Genomic DNA, 20,574 nt, shown 5'->3' on the forward strand with positions numbered 1-20,574 from the left:
CTTTTTAGTTTTTTAAGCTAGAAACTGCAAATAAGTTTTAATATGAATACCACCCCTATGATAGTTGTCATCAATGCCCCTTATGTTTAAACAATGGGATTAAAGTGGGTGATCAGTTACTTGAATTGTCTACTGTGTTGTGAGGTAAAATGAAATAATTTTTATAAATTAAATTTTATATATATATATCAGCCCATCTCGTTAATACCACATTTTCACCTCCAGCTTAACCCCTTTTATAAAGAGTGACTGTCAGAAACTGTACACATACAGTAAGTGACCCATAAGTGAATTCTCTCTGAATGTGAATCTAATAACTCTGAGATAAATCAATCCTCCTTTCTCTTTGATCCTCTTGAACGCACATGACAGATTTTATTTGGTGCACTAGGACCGCCTGTCCTTAATTGCCCCCTCACGTGCGCTAATTAACTTGCAGGGGATAATGCAGGTGCGCTTGAGCAGGTAGCTGCAGGTTCTTGGTGAGCGCGTGTCCGGTTGCGTTATGGCCAGAACCGGATTTTGTGATTCCAGGGCGCTGCTGGACCGCAAGGTAAAAACACGCACTTAAGTTAAAGCGTAAGTGTGATTTTGAATAAAATTACTAAAAAGGATCTTTTTTGTAGACAGATGAAGCCCGATTTCCTTTGCGCGCGTGGGCGAACGCATGCTCTGTGCGGGAGCGCGGTGTGCTGAGTGTGGGAGAAGAACAGAAACAGCAGCATGAAGCGGATCTACCAGAACACAGATGGGTAAATACACGATATCTCCGTTCTAGCTAGAGTGCGAGGGGTTAAACACTACTGCCACACGCGCATGCGCTCTAGTTCATGTGTTTTCTGTAACTCGGGGTGTTTTTAACGCACAGTTATCTTCAAACCTGTGCATCAGAAAGGAAACTAACTGCAAATGAACTAATTATTTCTGGTATGCACAGAACAAGTGGCCTAAAAGGGACTTGCTGATCATCCTGTAAATGTTAGCATTAATTCAAACTACTTTATCCCACCTTTCCTTTCCCATAGTTTAAAATATAACAAATAAATGTGTAAAAAAAAAAAAAAAAAGTGAACGTGACCTAGAAATTGTGCAGCTCTTGAATACTGCAAAGTTTTGTCAAATATTTTTCTCTCTCCCCCCCATCTCTCTCTCTCATATATGCTAAGTCATTTGTATATGAAGCCAGATTTTCTGCTGTTATTTGTAATTAAACCTTTTGTGTTCAATACAAGATGTACAGCAGCTCAAGGTGTTCAGTCTACAAAGCAAAATGTAACGCGGACAGACATTTATTTTAAAAGTATAAGTGACCATATTAAGTCACTTATCCTGATCATCCAGCATTTGTGCAGTTCTTACTCTGAGAATCCTTTGACTACTGTTGAGTTTATGTAAATTTAGGTGAAATTATTTCTTTTAATAATGTAATGGTGTGTTAACTAGCTGTGACTCGTTGCCATAGGTTTTGGTGTGGCAGGCTGACATTAACAACGTAGCCTCAAACAAAATTAAGTCAAGAGGCTCTCACTTGAGTTATCCTATAGGCTAATGTATAGTGTTTTTATTGTTTTTAAGACTAACCTGTAAAGTTTAGAGTTTATTGACATTATAGTAACCTGGCAGTAACTAGCACAAACAGCTGAGGAGTGTGGCCACATGAATCAATCTCGAATGGGTCTATTTTATAGAAAGGGCAAAATAGAATGATTAAATAATGTTGTGTAATGCCACTTTAACAGTTTGCTGTTTTGTATTGTGCAGGTCCAGCAGTTGCCATTATTTGCAGAAGATGGAATCATTATGGAGTTTGCTCAGCAGAGTGGATCAGGTCTGAGGCACTTGTACTCACCCCCAACCCCCCCCCCCCCCAAAGCCTAATGATGTAACAGTATTACAACAGTGTTCTCTAAATCATAATATATTATTTTTCTGGAAGGTGTCCCCTTAAACCAACAAGTCCTCCATCTCTTAATTCTTGACCATATAGACTTGTGCACTACAGTAATGGTTTGTGGACACCATGGTCTGATGAAGACAATGGCTTTATTTATTTATTTATTTATTTTTGTTGCTTCAGACAGATAAGGAATAAAGTCTTGATGAAATTGCTCCAATAGGCCATTTTGATGTGTAGTGGTGGCATCAGCACCTTCCAGGGGTCCACCAATGGCTCCCATTTAACTGTAGACTGTACAGTGGTCAGTCCTGCCTTTGGCAATATGCCTTGGAAATGTCCCTGCCTGTTTCTGGTGTGTTAAAGTCTTGTATTTATATTACTAAAGAGTCCTAGAATTCTGAAAATTTTCAGGAAGAAAGTTTTTTTAGAATGTTTTTTTTTTTGAGACAATTTTGTATGTTCTCAAATAAATTAAGTACATTTCAATTACAAATATCCTGTTCACATGGCAAACATTTGAGGGGAATAACTGCCATCTTCTATACCTTTAGGGTATAATCAATTGTGACTGAGTGCTTAATACTTAGGAACAAAAATAGGGCTCCACAAACTCTTGGCCATATTGTATAGCACCAAACTTGGATGGCTTGCCTAGTTTAAATGTAAGCACAACTCCTCGATGAAATACAAACCCTAAGCACAGTCTGTGATGGACCAACCGGATATTTTGTGACTGGTTATAGATCATGGAAGAAAATCTGTCTGGTCTAGCCACTTGTTAAGTGAAAATGGATCCCTTTTATCAATGTTCCTTGAAATGGAAATGTGAATCATTGACCCCAAATGTAATTATATGTCTCCTAACAGCATGTCCTGGAGTGTTATTCCTCTGTTAAATGGGTTAGACAACTGTCATAAGACATTCCCTCACCAGCCTTTTTTCTGTCTTTTAAATGATTACAATAAAAACAAGTGGTTTATCTTGTCTAAAGTCCTGACAATTGTCTATTTGCCCTGATGCCAGAACTCTTGCCAGAGCCGTGCTGTTTTGGAACACCTGGCCAAATTTAATTGCTGTAGCTATTAAGTGATTTTTTGGAGTAATTTTTTTTTGTGGTATTTTTCTCATGTTATTTTAAGAGAAGTTTGTGTTTGCACTTAGTGATTATGTGTGTTGTATTAGTTGTTCCTGCAGTGGAGTGTTATGAGGAGGAGGCCGTGCTGAATCACCTGCATGGTCTGCAGCTTGCACCCACACTAAGAGATCTAGTTCCTGAGCTGGTGCACAGAGAGATAGAAGGGGCAATGAGCAAACTTGGGCTGCTGTACGACTGCACGTACACATGGGATATATTTTCTGACATGATGGTAATTTCTGAAGAATTCACTGCTTTCCTTCAGTATACATTTTTGGTTGAATTTTAACGATCTGTGTAAACTTGTCTATTTTAGAAGAGTCAGCAGAACCTTGCTCTGTTGAGCAGCGAACTGCCAAAGCCTTTTACGGAAACAACCTGTGCCATTTTGGTGGACTGGCTCATTCAGGTTCATGTGAGCAACGATGCTACCTTATTAAGCTAGTGACTTGTAATAGCTATAATGACACTCTCTCTAACATTCTGATACAGTGTGAAGAATTGCAGCGCCATCTTTCTCCATTACCACACAGGAAGCATTTAACTTCTCGGAGGAGACACTGTATTTATCAGTGCACCTGCTGAACCGTGTGCTCCGGCAGATCAAAATCTCCATCTCCAATTTACAGCTGGTTGGTGTTGTCTGTCTGTTTCTTGCTGCAAAGAAAGAGGAGTGTCTCTTGCCAGAGGTAACAGACATCAAATAAAACATTGACAAATGCCCATCATAACGGTTTGGAGCTAAATGCCCATCATAACGGTACACTGAATGATAGACAATAGTTCACATTCAAAACTATTGTTGTGTGCGTGTTTGGTTCAGGTATCTGAGCTGTGCTACCTAATGGCAAACACTTACAGTAAGAAGCAGTTGTTGAGGATGGAGCGCCGAGTTTTGTGCACACTGAAGTTTGAACTGTCTCACACTCCACCCATTCACTTCCTGCTACTTTCAGCCTATATTGCACGCTGCAGCGAGAAGGTGCGCGCACACGCATATAGTTATGCTGATTTAATAGCTTCAGATTGACATTACTCAAACACAACAGTTTACATGCTATGTAACGTGTAGGTGATCTGCATGGCAAGGTATCTGTTGGAGCTCTCTCTCCTCGAAGCGAAGTGCGTGTGCTTTTTCCCGGTTCAGCTTGCTGCTGCTGCTCTGCGTCTGGCCCGGCATCTCATTCAGGAGCCCCACACACCTGAAAGTGAAGCGGCCTGGTGTATCGCATCTACTATATACCTGGGCAGGTATTTAAGAGATCATGAATGCACACGTAAAAGCTTCTGTACATGCTACTATAAACATGAACTTGTCTTAATTAAAAGTATTAAACAAATAACTAGTACAATTCATCGAGGAGCATACTGCTGAATCAGCTTGTTTATCATGACTTCATTCTAAGCTATTTTAAATGCTCAGTGTGGTTATTATACAGTAAATTTATAAGTTGATTCATTAACGATTAAACACAATCCAAAGATCTTTTTACTGTGTGCAGTGAGGCAACACTCTTTACAATCATGCACGTCATGGCAACCGCTGCAGCACGAGCTCACAACCAAGAAACTCGGGCAACATTTGTCAAATTTTCTACAAAGGAGACGCTGTATGTGAGTCTGCACCCTGCACTGAAGAGTGCTCCCTGTCTACTGAGCTTACACACCTGATATTAACAGTAAAAAAAAAAGTGTCTGTAACTGAATGTTTGTATCTCACTTTTAGGTCATGTTGTCCAATTTGTCAAAAAAGTTTACTTTTTTTGTATCCATTTTAAACATTTGAATTAAAAGTGTATGAATATTTAATATATTGGAAATTTAAGCTTTCTATTGGAGGTCCATTAGTGTGGCTTGTTTTGAAATGTTTTATTCGTGGGGGAGAAAATAAACTGCAAAAATTTAAATAAAAATGCATGAGATTTTTATTCCATGTAAATGTTCTCACTAGTCTCATTGCTTTTGATTAATTAATTAGATACTTGTTTTACTATATAGTCAAATGTATGGCAACCTGAGTGTGTCTAAATGTGGCACATCCTTAAACTGATGCCACAAAGTGTGAAGCACACAGTTGTATAGAAGGCATTTGAATGCTATAATAAAATTTTCCTTTACTGGAACCTGACCTCAGTGCCTGACCTCACTATTACTCATGTATTAGGCAATGGGGCAAAAAATAGCCTCACATCCAGTGTTTCAAAATCTCAGCTGTTCAACAGGGACATAAGGGTGTGAGTTTACAGAAACTAGAGACTCCAGCTCCACTCTTCTGAAAGAGACTGCTTTCCTAATAAGATTGTTGAGTCTGTTGGCATTGGCTGTCTTCACTCTGAAATCCCAACACACCACAGGGAAGATGATGATGCTGGCTACCACTGAGTGGGAGAACTTCTGGAGCATGGTTCTGCAGACATAAAAGGACCCAAGTCTCCTGAGGAAGAACAGGTGACACTGACCTTTTCTTATTTTCAGCATGCTGAAAATGTCAAAAACCTGTATGAAATGTTTTTCTTTTGAACAGAGAGTTTATGTTGAGTATATAGGGAATACTACATGAACAATTAGCACACAAGTTTGGATAAATTTGCATATAACTGCATGGTATGGAGTGTGCTATTCTGTTTATATCACTAACCTGCTCAGGACTACAATGTTTCATTTAATGAGCATCTATCTCTCTTTTTTTTTTAAAAAAAAAGTAAAAAGGTCAAGAAGGTGCAGGAGGTTTAGTATTTGGGGTCAACCACAGGGATGAGGAGTGTGGTGAAGAGGTGAGTACAGGCGGTTGGAGATGGTGGAGAAAAGTGTCAGAAGTGTTGTGTGACAGTGTCAGTAAAAACCAAGGGAAAGACCAACTATGCTCTCAGGCACATTAGAGAACCCGCTCAGGTTGGCTGTTTTGTGCACAAGGTCATAGAGGCTAGATTGAGATGGTTTGGACACGTACAGAGGAGGGAGATGGTTATTTTGGTAGAAGGATGTTGGAGATGGAGCTGCCAGGTAAGAGGTTAAGAGGAGGGCAAAAGAGATGTATGGATGTGTTGCAAGAGGACATAAGGGTAACTGGTGCGAGAGTGGAGGATGAGAAGGATAGAGTTGGGTGATAACCGATGATTCGCTGTCACGTCTCCTAACAGGAAAAGCCGAAATTAGAAGATATAATGTTCCAACAATATGTAGTGCGGATGCACCTACTGCACAAACTGAAGAAAGATAATTATAAAAAATAACCATGGCATGGTTGAATCAGAAGGTGTTTATATTTAGAAGCATGAGACTTGCATACAGTCCATATGCTCTATAATTTATATTCTCATAACATACTATTTTCATTAGTATGAAAAGATTACCTGGATTAATAAATTATGCCCAGCTCATTATCAACTAAAACAGACACAGATTAAACATGTACTGGAATCGATCATCCTGCATTTCTTTTCAACAACAAAAAAAAAATAATCAAGAAATTATGATTTAGTCACAGATTTTAGGAAATAATAAAAACCTGGAAAACTGTATTAGTGATGGTGATATACGATGTAATAACACCATCACCTAATACAGTAATATATAAATTTTAATTTTAAAATTAAAATTTAATAATTATATTTATATATTATATAAACTTTGTTATTTTTATCTGTTATTCACCAATCTGGCTTGTTTTACAGGGGTCAGAATAAAAGTAATATTTTTGAATACATTACAATATTTTGAAAATAAATTTGCAAGATTTAAAGTTGGAATACTTCAGAATAAAATCATAATTAAATTAAAGCTCATAGTATTATGACAGTATTGCACATAAAAGAGCAATAAAAAGAACTACTTTACAAATAAATAAATAAATAAATCCCTTATTAATAAATAAATAACTTCCCTTATTTTGCAACAACATGCCTTTACCTTCGTTTTATTTATATTTTTGTATATATTATCTTAAGTCTTATTCTCCTCTCTTTTCATATAGACACACACACACACACACACACACACACACACACACACAAACAGGGATTACTAAAGTGTTTCTATTTCTGAAAATATTCATCATCGGGCAATCAGCACGGTATTGTTAAAACTTTGAAATGAATGTGAAATAAACAGAGTGACTGTAGACATCATTGGTAGACCATGCATGGTTTTCCCTTGTGAAGCGCGAGCCCACTCCACACGGCTCCCAACACGTGCGTTTGAGGTAGCCACGCCCCCAGCCTTCGTATTCACGTGTATACACGCACAATCGTTTCTCATTGGCAGAAGCCACTGAGAGTAGCACGGGGAAAATGTCTATGCAACGATGCTCCCTGCTATGTCTCTAGATGATACAGAAGATTATCGTCTTGATTATCTGATACCAGCACAGTAATTAAGCTTGCACTAAATAACACTAGCCAACGTGCGTCATCACACACTCAAACACGTGATACTGATTAATGAGCACACACACACACACACACACACTCGGTTGTCTGTAACTGTGTGCTAGATATCATTAATTCTTCTGGGAGCTGTCAGCTGTCTCGCGCCTGTCCCTTTCCTCCACTCCACGTGCCCTGTGACGCAGCAATATCCCACGTCGGAGATTGCTGCATGGTTATTGGCCGCTCAGGATGTCACTCAGCAACAGAGCTGTCGAACATTCAGCTGAAACGAACGGCTGCGTTAACGGGAATGTAAGTTCCGAACAGGCGCGCGCGCAACAAACCAGGATGAAACACCGCGCAAAGCACAAGACACAAGAACAGCGCGAGCGCAAGGTAACTGGGGACCCTGAATTATTATTATATATATTATTAATATTTAATAATAATTATGTCATTTGTAATATTCGATTTTTATTTATTTATTTATTTATTTATTTATTTATTTATTTATTTAAATAGGTGTTGCAGGTCCTGGTGTTTTGTGTCTCTAGTTGATTAATTCTATATACATTTTTTTGGAACAGGGCATGTGTATATGTCAGTGTGTGAATCTGTCCCTTTCAGGCCAAGCTGTAGTATTACATAAGCAGAGAAGTGGATTCAGTCATTGTGCAGCCAGCTTGAACGATGATGATGATGCATGGGCTAATACAAACCTGCAGAATGAAGTGAATAAGTGATAAGCGACTGATTATCTTCAGGAATAAGTAAGTTTATATATAACTCCGATGGAACCCCAATCTTACATTAGTAATGTTTCGGTGCTTGAACGATGCACTGATGCTTCCTAGATTACTGGCAAGGCAAATGGAACATGGTTTAAGTTCATCGTTATGCAATAAAATCTATCAAAGTAGATAATATTATACATAATAATCAGTTCCGTGTTGTTTATTGACATATTGACACCAAACTGAGATATTTATCAAACTGTTTAAAAAATACTCTACATCTTCCAGCATCTTGTTTTCCAGCTAATTAAATCTAATAACAAAGGCAAAATGTAAGTGCACACAATATGTCTGTGATGCACCGAACCATTCCTTTTGTAACAATAATGAAATGATTTGGAGAATGAAAGAGAAGGTTATGGTGGGAATCTTGTGGCATGTATAATGTCCATACATTGGAAACCATTTGTCCTTCAGTTTCCTATTCAATGGCTGAGGAAAAAAGTCTTCTTTTTCCAATGGCCAGATGTCTTGGGCTAGTTTCAGATCTTTAGTGTGGTTTTTGGAAATAAAACATGGCAACCCTGGATAATGGTCTTGGCACTTCTCTTTGTGCCTTAAACAAAGTTATGTCACTCAAGTGGCTGGACAGTACATTAGATGACTAATGTTATCCTGGAGCAATTAAATGGATTACTTGCATGCTTTGTATTACGCATGACTTTTAAATAATCATGTGATTGGTAGTTGTAGAAGAGAGGTGGAGAAGGGCAGAGTCGCTTAGTTTGGCTGAAGGTTCCTGCTCTGTGCTCTATTTAATTACCTCATCTCACCACTTCACCTATTTGCTCTAGGATTATTAAGACTCGCAATCTCGAGGCAATAGGGCAAATGAGTTACTTTTGTGCCATTCAGGAGTGTCTGTCACTTACTCATAGATTTTAGGACGACTCACCTGATGATCATATTGTGCTATTATTATATAATTATTTAGTGTTTTATTATTAAATTACTCTTGTTATTGTGAATGTGTCTATTAATAACCTGTTTTGAGGTAAATTTGATAGCAAAATTCAAAATCTGCTTCGATTACAAACCTTATCCTTTCTGTTTTCAGTACCCACAATGCCCCAGGACATGAGTTGTGTGGGGAGGTGTGCTGCCCTCCCAGGCAGTAAAAATGCTAAGGATAAAAGCAACATTTCTTCTCTGATGTCCAGAAAAAAAGTTCACACACAGCAGATGATGAATGGAAGAAACTCCCGCTGCAGTTCTGAGAAAGATTCAGGTTACTCAGGTAAGACACACTTGATATACAAATATTTTTGAAAAAATCATACTAGTGTGGAGAGGGCTCGCGCTTCACAAAGGAAAACCATGCAGGGCCTACAGATGATGTCTACAGTCACTAGTTCAAATGAGAAACGAAATTAAATTCAATGAGAAACAGGCTATGATCTAAAATATTAAATGTATTTAAAATGACTATTCACTGGAATTAAGGATAGATTTGTATAGATAGACTTGACAGGAACACAAGTAGTGGGCACTCAGTGGTTAAATTATTGTTAAACTGTGCCTAAGACCAAAAAAAAATTCGGAAAAAATCAATCAGGAAATTGTTATGAATGTATCACAAACCTAGATGATGGAGAACATTTTAAATGCAGTAGCTGGGTTGGTTATTGGTAACCAACCAATAGGCTATGAGTAACTCTGAGGTTTCCGGAGTAACACATTAGTTAAGAGAAGCTGTTTAAATGACAGCTATACTACAGACACAAATCTGGCCTTTATGGTAATGTAGTGAGAAAAATGTTAGAATTAGGGGAAAAACCCACTTGCAATTATATTTGGAGACTCTGTAAACATGTGGGAAAAGGTTCCTTGGGCTGATGTTAACCTCAGTACAAAGCACTACATTTGGTGGAAACCCAACTGTTTCTGTTAGACTAACAATACAATTCCTACAGCAAAACTTAGTGGTGGTAGTACCATGTTGTGCAAATGCTTTTGATCAGTAGGAACTGAGAAACTGTTCAGGGATTTAAACAAAGATGGTTGGTGACAAATACAGTCATCCTCTCCTGGCAATCCTAGAAGAAAGCCTGTTCCTTTCTGTGAGAGACTTCAGAGGGGCAGAGAGTCAACTTCTAACTGGACAATGTTAAAAATTTTGTTTTAATTCAAATTATAAATGTCCCAATATAGTCCAATCGAGTCAAGATCCTGAAAATTTCCTGTGCTTTAATTCTTATTAACTCTTGACCCTTATGTATATACATCTGAAATTTTCCTGGAGCATATATGGGTCTTGAATTAATGGGATCTACATGCTATCATCTATCATCCTTTTTAAATTGCCTGTACTCTACTCTTGAATATGTATGTGCACTTTTCAAGCAGCAGTTTTTATTCAACTTTTATTACTACTGTATATTTATTTCTTTAGTTCATTGCTTCTATTATGTTGTTGCTGTCAGAGCAAAAAAATCCATCAAGGAGATTTTTGCTATGCACTGAATTTGTGTTAGAGATCAAAAAATGAATATGAGATGATAGATAAGAACTTCAGATTTCATTTCTAGATATTTAAATCCAGATGTATTAAACAATTTGGAACATGGCACCTTTTGTTTGAACCCACCCATTTTTCAGAAATATTGGAACCTGTAACTGAGAGGGGCTTCTTGTTGCCCGGGTGTGCTTTGATAGTTTGAGTGTTTAAACTTGAGAACACTGCATTTGTTGTTAAAAATAACCAGCATAAAGACCATAAAGCGGTCTATTGGAGAAAAGCCAGCCATTTTGAAACTGAGAAAAGAGAAAGCTGGAAAAATGAATGAGCCATTGCAGAAGCATTGAGCATAGCCAGTACAATTTGAAACATCCTAAAAAAGAAAGAAACCACTGGTGTACTATAAAGTAGTTTTTTCACTAACAGTCTCAACAGGGTTATAGGTGAAGGTGGCCCAATATAGTCTAGTCCTTTTAAGTTATTAATTTTGGGTTCTTTTTCTGTCTTTTGTTTGTTTTAATATGTTTTATTATTAATGACTATCTGCAATTGCATTAAAATTTTTGGTTTTGTAACAAGAGCTACTCCTTGAAAATCAAATGCAGTGAGACTCCAGACATTACATAAATGAGTTCATGAATTTCCTATCATTCAGAAGAACTAAAGAAGAACTTTAAATGAAAAAATATTGTTCACCACAAGCATGTCTCAACCCACAACATTGACCATTTCAGAATGAGTTGGGTGACTAAAAGCATTTTGACATAATACTTGTGTCATTATTTTCTCTACAGATGCTGGATCTGACTACCAGCAAACAGATGTAGATGATCAACACAATACTGTGACTGAGCTGAAGGGCTGTAAACCTCAGAGTACAGGAGATCAGCGGAAGCACATCCTGGTATCAGGACAAGCAGAGTTCACTCCAATGTTTATCATAAAAAATGTAGTTTTAAAACAGGTGAGGTCAATGGAAAGGATCAATCTAGACAGGAAAGTGTTAGTGATAGGTTTTCACTTATCATAAAGCTAAACTAAACTCATGAGAAATAATTCTGTGAGTTATAATGTTCTCTGTTTTCTGTGTTTATTTGTCTGAAGTCGGGACAATCAGGACAGGATCAGGTTCTCCAGTCTTTGTGGGGATCGAAGAACACTAATGCTCAAAGTAATCTTCTTTTGCTGCAGCAGCCTAGTATCACTGTCTCTCCAATCCATGTTCTTACACCACAAATACGAAGAGCTGAGAGTAAGAACAAAAAGAGCAAAAATTCACACCTCCCCATCCTCAACTCATATCCCAAAATTGCTCCCAATCTGAACAAAAAGAAAACAGAGAAACCCCTAGCCAGCAGGGAGGGCAGTTCAGAGGAGCACAGCCTGAGTAAGAGAGTGTGCACTGAGGATAGTAAAGAGGAAGTATCTGTATCTACACAAGTGTCTGAGAAGCATCCAAATGAGCAGCCTGAGAGCCACATCCAAACTGACTCTCATTCTTTCTTACCTTCAAGCAGTGATTTAGAACAGACGAGTTCATGCTTCCCACCTCCAGAACTAAAAATCACGGAAACACCAGCCTCCATGAGCTGGTCCTCTGTTTCCTGTTCAAAGACTTCCTCGTCATCCTTTTCACCTTCTTGTTCTGAACCTGCCGCACTTTTGCTCCCCACCAGTAAAATGAACCTTTCAGGAGGCTTGGTCCCAGACTCTACCATTGGCTTGACCCGGCACCGCCGCTTCCTCAACACAGTGGAGATATTGAGCCAGTCAGGGTTGCTGGACATTACACTAAGAACACAGGAGCTGCTCCGCCAGAGTGCTACCACAGAGCAAAACATTGCTCAGCTTAGTCAGCATGCACATCTGCTGTGCCAGGCTATCCACGCAGGTTCCAACATGCCCGCTTTAGAGAAAATACACCGAATCATGGTTGAGTCAGGTTGCTATCCAAATCTCAGGAGCTTGCTTTTTATGGCCAGTGATAACGGAGCGTTTGAGGCTGACAGCAATTCCAGAATCAATGCCATGATCACCTATAGACATGAGTTTAATGGACAGGAAGGAGTTGCACCTCCCTCCCCCTTTCTCACCACTGAGCCAGTCAGGGATTTTATATCAGCAAATCAGCAGGACTCAACATTTGGCACTGACTGGTCGATGGCCCATGGGAAGCACCAGCTTCACAAACAGCTTCATGTACCTCCAGACAGCTCAAATCGTGGGGTAACTGCTGTAGAAACTTATACAGAGTAATTGAAGATTGACTGAAATAAATACAGTAATTCAAAAACACACAAATATACATCCATTTACATTTACAGCATTTGGCAGACGCCCTTATCCAGAGCGATGTACATAAGTGCTTAAATCTCTAACATTGAATACATTAATGCTGGTTCACTGGGTTACATACTTAAGATACCATGAGTTTAAAACTTTTGTTCAAAGTTACAATGAAAAAGTGTCAAAGGTTGTAGTTTTTTTTTTAATGCAAAAGATGCAAAAGATAAGGAAAGAAGTGCTAGTTGAAGTGTTTCCTGAATAAGTAGGTCTTCATAGGACATCCATTGACATCCACATCCTTCAAGTCAGTGAGTACTGGCTTTCACTGTGGAGAAATACTTTAGATGGCACGTTTCAGTCATGGATTCATTTATCAACTGAACCACTTCAGGATAAGGCTCGTTTTTGTGTTTTAACAATTTATGGTATCTCAGGGTATTCACAAACATACCGTTTTCATTATTTTCTTGTAAAAGTTAAAAACACAGCTATTATCTGATACAGTTTAACATATTTTTGTTACAGGTGGTTCTGAAAGTGGATCATTTTTAAGACTGACTCACTAAAATCTGAACACTTTCAACAGGTCTGTAACTATGTAGCTAGCAGCTAATATTTTGTTGGTGAGTGACTGCTTTTTAGCATTTTGCTAAATGTGTCAGGTCTACACATTATGATCAGCCACAAACAAGTTGCATTATTACAGGCACATGGCAGACAGAAAAGAAATAAATAAGGACTTGCTTTGTATTGTTACTGTATTATTTAGTTATTGTTTAGTGATTGTTTCAGATACAATCACAAATCAAATAATTAGGAATCCCTTTTTAAACAGTGTGAAACTGTCCATTCTGAGTCCTTTCTACATCTTCTCAACCATGTATATTTTAGTTACTGGAGACTTCCTTGTCAGTTTAAACCAGTTTGCCATTATCTCTTATTATCAGTGTTTTTCTACTTACAAAGGTACTGCATGGTGGGTGTTTTTGGACATCATTCTGTATATATTTATTATTATATTTTATTATATTAATTGTATTATATTTTATATATATATATATATATATATATAATAGAATATATATATATATATATATATATATATATATATATATATATATATATATATATATAATAGAATATATTTATCTAGTGACATGTTTGGGGATTCTTAATATATTCTTAATCCATTGGTCAGTGAGCATAAATTATTGTTCGTAAATTGTGGGTTCGAGTCTCGGGCCGGCCACGACTGAGGTGCCCTTGAGCAACTGCCCCCAACTGCTCCCCGGGCGTGTGTTCACGGTGTGTGTGTGCACTTTGGATGGGTCAAATGCAGAGAACGAATTCTGAGTATGGGTCACCATACTTAGCCGTATGTCACGTCACTTTCACTTAGAAATACTGTATAGTTTGTGCTTTTGGCATTCATAGTAATTTAGTCATTGCACTGTGGTCTACCATCACTATTACATGTGACTACAAATAGGTTTTATGCCTGTTGGTGCTACATGACATCCTGTAAGTATTGGGGTAAAAGTCTCTTCATACATGGACGTTAGATTGACAATAAAAATTTAAACTCTTCTAAAGGTTTTGCAATAGATCTAAGTTTGATATTTTCTATGCTGTCTATTTTACTTTTGTTTTATGTCTTGTTCTTGCTATAAACCGATAATGATCTAATAATTAATGTTAATAAGGAGTAATAACTGGCTGTGTATCTAAATGTTAAATAATGATTTTTATTTCTAAACTTTTCATTTCTTCAGTCATGAGTCATGTAAATAAATATATATGTATAATTATAAATGTCTGTGATGTATAACTGTTCTACATTATATGAAGTACCTTCTTTCTTTTTTTGTACTAAAATATCAGACAGACACAAAAGTCTACTTGATTGTTAGAAAAATAGAAAAAGCAGTTCTTGGTGGATCCACAACACCCTCTGAGAGCAGTACTTGTCACTATTTTAGACCATTTTAGACTTGTGTCTATTTTAGTGGTGGTTAAGCAGAATTTAATACAGATATTTTAATTAAATATAGAAAACATTTGTCATGCTACTATTCCCAGCTAATATTCTCAACTTTACTGATCAAGCGAGTGATGACAATCATCTTATAACTACACTATAGATAATATAGTCACTTGGAGTCATATGGAGAAACACTAGAACCTGCTATAATGTTCTACATCCTGGAGCTTAAAGCGAATGTGCAATTTGTATTTTGCACAATAAAAAGAAAGTTATCTAAGAATACCACAAGACTACTGAAGCACAAAATATCATCAGCATGTATTTTCAATGGCTTTGTTAATTATTTTTATGACAAATTTGAAAATGTTAGACAGAAAATTCAGTATAAATTAATTCAGGCCATTTGCTAGCTATAGCATACACTGTGTAGAAAAGAGTATAACTTCATTAGCAATGCAATTTGAATCCTTTACTCCAATCCAACAGACTAAAATAATTTCACGGTTATCCTCTTCAGAATCATCAACTTGTGTCCTAGATCCTTTGTCTGCATTTTCAACAGATTCTACAGAATAAATGAAGTAATAAACACCTCTTTAAACACAGGATATGTATTTACAATTTTTATAAACTAGCAGTTATCAAACCACTGTTTAAAAATGGATCTAGACAATTATCAGTTATCAAACTGTAAATTTTAAACACACTTTTTTTCACTAAGAAACTAGAATTGGTTGTAGCTCAGCACCTGAGCAGCTCATACATCCACAGGAATCACATGTACATTGTTTTTAACCATTACATGATCACAAGAATACTTGTCATACTTAATGCTGCTGGAGATGGCTCCGTGTGGACTACCCGGAGACCCATTGGACTGCAATGGTTAGAATCAGTTGGAGACTATGACTGTGACTTTGAACTGCTGTTTTTAGTGGTTGGTTTTGCTCTTGGTTACCTATCATTGAACAAATTGATAATGATCTATGAAATTATGCTGACATAAGTTGCTCAAGAATTTTTGTTTCCCCAACTCTATTGACTATATATACTGTACAGCTGTAGAAAGGACATTATTTATATTCTCACTCTCTGGTGTCACCCAAATAAGGATGGGTTCCCTTTTGATCTGGTTTCTCTCAAGATTTCTTCCTTATATCATCTCAGGAAGCTTTTCACCATTGCCTCATTCTTGCTCATTGGGGATGAATATAAAAGTAATTTTCTAATTTGTCAGTTTGTCCAAAAGCACTATACAAAAAAATTGGAATTTAAATAAATATATAGTTAAATAAACAATTTTTTTCTGATTTAGATCTTGACTGATCAGTATCAGTTTGTATTTATTAATAGTGACTTCTCTAAGTGCATAAAAGTAAGGTTTGGGGGTAACAGAGCTCTGTTCTACTCCTACTGCTCGTCTCTGGTGTGCTTTTTACGCATGGGCAAAACATATGTTTTCAAGCATTGGATTCCACATATGAACAGGTTTATGTGTTCAGAAATGTAGAACTGTCTAGAACTCTGCAACATTTTAGCCCATTCCTCTTCATCATATCAATGAAGGCAGAAAATAGCATGACAATATGATGCAAGGACCAGTTTTTTGGCTGTATGTTTTGAACCTTGTAATTCAACATTTCACATAAAATGTTTCTTTTAAATAGTTTTTCATCATTTGTAGTTTTCGTATTTATTTTAAATAGTTTTTCATCATTTGTAGTTTTCATATGTATATATATATATATATATATATATATATATATATATATATATATATATATATATATATATATATATATATATATTTATGGGCTGCTAAGGAATATGATTTCAGAAAGTAAAAACCTGAAAAATATATCAGTAAAAAGGTTGAAAGGTTAAATGAGGTTTAAATGTTTTTTATTGTTTTTAGTTAAATAATTTTGATTATTGTGAATATTAAAATATATATTAGCAATTACATACGCTCTGAATGTGAAACACTACAAAGAATGCACTGTGTTGTGGAGACCTCTAGTGGCTAATGTAAAATACAATTAAGATATTACAAAAAAAGAAACAACCATGTACAATGTCCTGATAACCAAATGACCTTTATTACATCTCTTACAAAAGAGATAAGCTTACATTTAAATACACTTTGCGCGGTCTGTCACTTCATCTCTACTGTTTTTCTGGCACCTTTGGGTTGCGTAGATTGCTGATGACTTCAGAAAGCATGCGGTTGCATAGAGCTGCATATGGATTCAGAATTATAGCCTGCTGTCTAGCAAACATGCTACCCAATGCTGCTGCCCGCTCAAAGTCAGCCCTGGCATCATCATCCCTGTGTGCCAGTCTGAATAATAGGCCGCGCTGTACAAGAGCCTGGCAGGCTGTGCGGCCTCTGCCCTTACTCAGTACAATAGCCTGTTCCAAGTCCTCAATTGCACCTTAAAAAGGTAATACAAAGGTATACTGGTTAGACAAATACGACACAAACTGGGATGAGTATGACAAAAGTACGGACAAAAGTGTACATACATACACACATATATAATAAGCTATCTATCTATCTATCTATCTATCTATCTATCTATCTATCTATCTATCTATCTATCTATCTATCTATCTATCTATCTATAATATAATGTAGAGAGAGAGAGAGAGAGAGTCAGTTATTAACAACATACAAATGATATTTAAATGTATAAACACAACAAAATCTATGAAATCAAATAAGAGATGGGAGGTAGTTAAGCTAGGAGTAAATTAGATAGATAGATAGATAGATAGATAGATAGATAGATAGATAGATAGATAGATAGATAGATAGATAGAATTTTATTTAGAGTTATTACATAGATAGAGTTATTTATTACTTTTATTTAGAATAATATTACTAGGAATAAAATTTACTCCTAGTTTAAGTACCTCCCATCTCTTACTTACAAAAGTCAATAGGACATCCACTGATAAGTTCTTGGTTTATACCTGCAGGTAAGTCATACATTGACATTCTTAATTCATAATTATTTGTCTATTGGTAAGTATTAATAGTTTTATTAATACTAAAAGTATTTTATAAAAACTCTGTTGAATATTTCAGACAATAAGAAATAAAGTTTGAAAGATTATTCAGCTAAAAAGATGCAACCTACTTTCAGTGTCTCCCAGTAGACGTTTGACCTGGGCACGGTTGTTGTAGGCTGAGGCTCTCTTTGGAAGTATTTGGATGGCCTGATCAAAATGACTCAAGGCTGTCTTCAAATCTCCAGACTCAGCAGCAGAAACTCCCTTCATCTCCAGATTCTTCACCTTCTCTAGCAGATTAGGGTCAAAGGAAGAGTCTGGAGAGAGAAAATCAGTCAAATATACAATTAACCAGAGAGATCGAAAAAAAAATTACTCAAAGAAAATATTGAATACTGTTAATCCATGCATTCAGTACAGAATACTGTTGGTAAATGGTACAAATAAGCACATACCATCATCTGTAAGCTCTTTCTCCTCATTTAAACCAGCAATGTCTCCAAATGGGGCTGTAGGATTGAAGATCGACCAAAGAACTGCTTTATCATGTTCTGAAGCCATTGTATAAGTGCATAGATTGAAGGGAACTCATACAGTTCGAAGAAATGTAGTTTTAAAGTACTCTATGCCATTTCATATGCAGGAGAGGAGTGTTCTTTTCCAAATGCCTTCCAGACCTCCATTGTAGCCAATCAGAGCAAGGGGTGGAGGCAGGACTTTGAAATCATGCACATCTGTATTTAATTAACTCTGTAAAACTGGAGAGTACAGTATTAGAAGCCTATATGTTTTTAAAGTATTTATTCATTTATTTATTTGGCTGGCATCAGATAGAACATGCAAGCTTTAATCAAACATTGCAGAATTATATGATAAGCTTCACATTTCATATATGAAACAATTAAACCCAAAGATGAATTACAATGTGAGACTCTCTCTCTCTCTCTCTCTCTCTCTCTCTCTCTCTCTCTCTCTCTCTCTCTCTCTCTCTCTCTCTCTCTCTTTCTCTCAGCTGTTAAGAGCAAAAAGAATGTGTCTGTTATGTGTCATTTGCTACTGCATACCACTATGTGGCGCAAAAATCATAAGGTGAAACCTGAACGCTCAAAGGTCCTTTTGTGAGTGGCAGTTTGAGATTAAGAGGTTATTTACTTTTTATGTCAGAAAATGCCTCCTGTAAGCTTCCAGCAAACTCTGATGTTCCACAAAAGGTTTTTTTGAGGAAAAGAAATCCCTAATGATACTGAGATTTACTTTAACCATGAACTGTAGGTTCATTTGACAGCTTAATAAGAACTATAAAGATATAAGAACACTGTGACATGAATATAAAATATAAGGTTTACCTGAAGTGATTTCCACTTGCCCGGCTAAAGCATGAGAACCAGCACTATTGTGATAGAAAACAGTTGTTGGCTACTGCAAATACAGATACTTGCTGTATCTCTGATCAGTTATTCTAATCAGCTTGAATAAAAGCATTAAATGAGTTATGTATTTTATTAAATTTGCAATTTTTTCAAACTTTTCTGGCTCATCTTTGTATTTCTTTCTAAATTCCAGTCTTGCCTTCCTATTGTTACTGCTGAAATTTTGTTTGCATCTTACTGGTAGATCTTACTGGTAGTGCTCAGTATCTGTTGCTCACTAAACCTTTCTTTTTAAGGCCATTCCAAATTTACATGTCTATGCAAAACAGTTGTGCAAAACCTCTGATTATTTTCATTATTTTCTCAGCTTCAAAATGACCTGTTTTTCTCCCATAGACAGCTCTAGGGCCTTCATGTTGGTTTATCCCGTTTAGCAACAAATCAAGGCTGCATCACAAAGGTTTTAACGTTTGCAGTCATCAGCTCTTGGTGTATAGTCTGTAATTGAACCCAACTGTCAATTTGGTTAATTAGTTGATTGAATAAGTTTTCCTCACATTGCCAGTTGGTGTTGGAAATCTTTTTTTTTAAACAATAAAATCATCATTTAAAACTCTATTTTATGTATTATCTATTATATGTACGTCTGAAGATCTGAAGAAACAATTAAGTTAAACATGAACAAATTGATTATTATAATACGTTTTACATGCCACTGTATGTTTAGTACAAAATAAACCGCCATGCTCAGCTTCCAAATACACTAATAAAGACAAATGTACAGAAAACTGGAATCACCTCCCTTTGCTCCAATGAGGACCCAGATATCTGCATATCATTCAGGGAGTGTATTAACATATATTTGCATTGCAACACATTAAATTCAATTACTTATTTAAAAGTATTAAAGTATTTAAAAGTAGGCCAATGCCTTTCCATTACTATGCCAGACTGTCAGCAATCTTTCTAGGTCACACTTGAAACTCATTATGACAGCTTATTAGGAATACTTACCTTGTATGCACACTCATTAATCACAGAACTGTACTGGGTATTTTGAGCACATGGGCTGAGAGTAGTAGGCCAACCAAACATATACAGCTCACACAGTCCTATGATGATTGCTAGAATTCCTAGAGGAAGAAACAAATTACACATATGAAAAAAAGAAATCTTTTGCTAATCAAGAAACAGTTGACAACAACAGTCTTCTAATTATATTGTATCAGATTTATTTAGTTTTTGTGATAGTAGTTCAAAAAAGTTT

General features: G+C 36.5%; 3 protein-coding genes across 5 annotated transcripts; 2 read left to right on the forward strand and 1 right to left on the reverse strand.

Moving 5' to 3' along the window:
• The first annotated feature begins 395 nt into the window (after window positions 1–395).
• Window positions 396–4,966, forward strand: ccnp (cyclin P). Of its 3 annotated transcripts, none has more exons than XM_027132594.2 (9): window positions 396–553; window positions 627–752; window positions 1,762–1,828; window positions 3,081–3,265; window positions 3,350–3,448; window positions 3,567–3,722; window positions 3,857–4,015; window positions 4,106–4,284; window positions 4,536–4,966. In XM_027132594.2, exons 1-9 carry the CDS (start codon window positions 506–508, stop codon window positions 4,702–4,704), a joined length of 1,188 nt encoding a protein of 395 aa, XP_026988395.1. In that variant the 5' UTR covers window positions 396–505; the 3' UTR covers window positions 4,705–4,966. The 3 variants fall into 3 exon arrangements, with proteins under 3 accessions (XP_026988395.1, XP_047678548.1, XP_026988396.1); XM_047822592.1 differs by having other exon boundaries at window positions 3,093–3,265; XM_027132595.2 differs by having other exon boundaries at window positions 423–553; window positions 631–752.
• Window positions 4,967–6,760: 1,794 nt separating this feature from the next.
• On the forward strand, window positions 6,761–13,054 carry si:ch211-132b12.7 (uncharacterized protein LOC564531 homolog). The gene is made up of 5 exons (XM_027132598.2): window positions 6,761–7,796; window positions 8,028–8,170; window positions 9,252–9,431; window positions 11,447–11,616; window positions 11,757–13,054. Exons 3-5 carry the CDS (start codon window positions 9,260–9,262, stop codon window positions 12,906–12,908), a joined length of 1,494 nt encoding a protein of 497 aa, XP_026988399.2. The 5' UTR covers window positions 6,761–7,796; window positions 8,028–8,170; window positions 9,252–9,259; the 3' UTR covers window positions 12,909–13,054.
• Window positions 13,055–16,999: 3,945 nt separating this feature from the next.
• ttc36 (tetratricopeptide repeat domain 36) lies at window positions 17,000–18,608 on the reverse strand. Its single transcript, XM_027132632.2, has 3 exons — window positions 18,393–18,608; window positions 18,066–18,254; window positions 17,000–17,357 (listed from the first exon to the last, which is right to left on the reverse strand). The coding sequence occupies exons 1-3, from the start codon at window positions 18,496–18,498 to the stop codon at window positions 17,089–17,091; spliced, it is 564 nt and encodes a 187-aa protein (XP_026988433.2). The 5' UTR covers window positions 18,499–18,608; the 3' UTR covers window positions 17,000–17,088.
• Between the last annotated feature and the right edge of the window lie 1,966 nt (window positions 18,609–20,574).

The sequence above is a fragment of the Tachysurus fulvidraco genome, chromosome 13, assembly GCF_022655615.1.
Source record: "Tachysurus fulvidraco isolate hzauxx_2018 chromosome 13, HZAU_PFXX_2.0, whole genome shotgun sequence".
NCBI classification, from domain to species: Eukaryota; Metazoa; Chordata; class Actinopteri; order Siluriformes; family Bagridae; genus Tachysurus; species Tachysurus fulvidraco.

What these genes read in the sequence shown, in the direction of transcription:
- ccnp (XM_027132594.2), top strand. Translation starts at nt 506, where the DNA reads ATGGCCAGAACCGGATTTTGTGATTCCAGGGCGCTGCTGGACCGCAAG. An exon ending in ATCTACCAGAACACAGATGG is followed by an intron (nt 753 to 1,761) that starts GTAAATACACGA and finishes TGTATTGTGCAG; the next exon opens with GTCCAGCAGTTGCCATTATT. An exon ending in TGCTCAGCAGAGTGGATCAG is followed by an intron (nt 1,829 to 3,080) that starts GTCTGAGGCACT and finishes GTGTTGTATTAG; the next exon opens with TTGTTCCTGCAGTGGAGTGT.
- si:ch211-132b12.7 (XM_027132598.2), top strand. Translation starts at nt 9,260, where the DNA reads ATGCCCCAGGACATGAGTTGTGTGGGGAGGTGTGCTGCCCTCCCAGGC. An exon ending in GAAAGATTCAGGTTACTCAG is followed by an intron (nt 9,432 to 11,446) that starts GTAAGACACACT and finishes TTTTCTCTACAG; the next exon opens with ATGCTGGATCTGACTACCAG. An exon ending in AAAATGTAGTTTTAAAACAG is followed by an intron (nt 11,617 to 11,756) that starts GTGAGGTCAATG and finishes ATTTGTCTGAAG; the next exon opens with TCGGGACAATCAGGACAGGA.
- ttc36 (XM_027132632.2), bottom strand. Translation starts at nt 18,498, where the DNA reads ATGGCTTCAGAACATGATAAAGCAGTTCTTTGGTCGATCTTCAATCCT. An exon ending in GAAAGAGCTTACAGATGATG is followed by an intron (nt 18,255 to 18,392) that starts GTATGTGCTTAT and finishes TTCTCTCTCCAG; the next exon opens with ACTCTTCCTTTGACCCTAAT. An exon ending in TCTACTGGGAGACACTGAAA is followed by an intron (nt 17,358 to 18,065) that starts GTAGGTTGCATC and finishes TACCTTTTTAAG; the next exon opens with GTGCAATTGAGGACTTGGAA.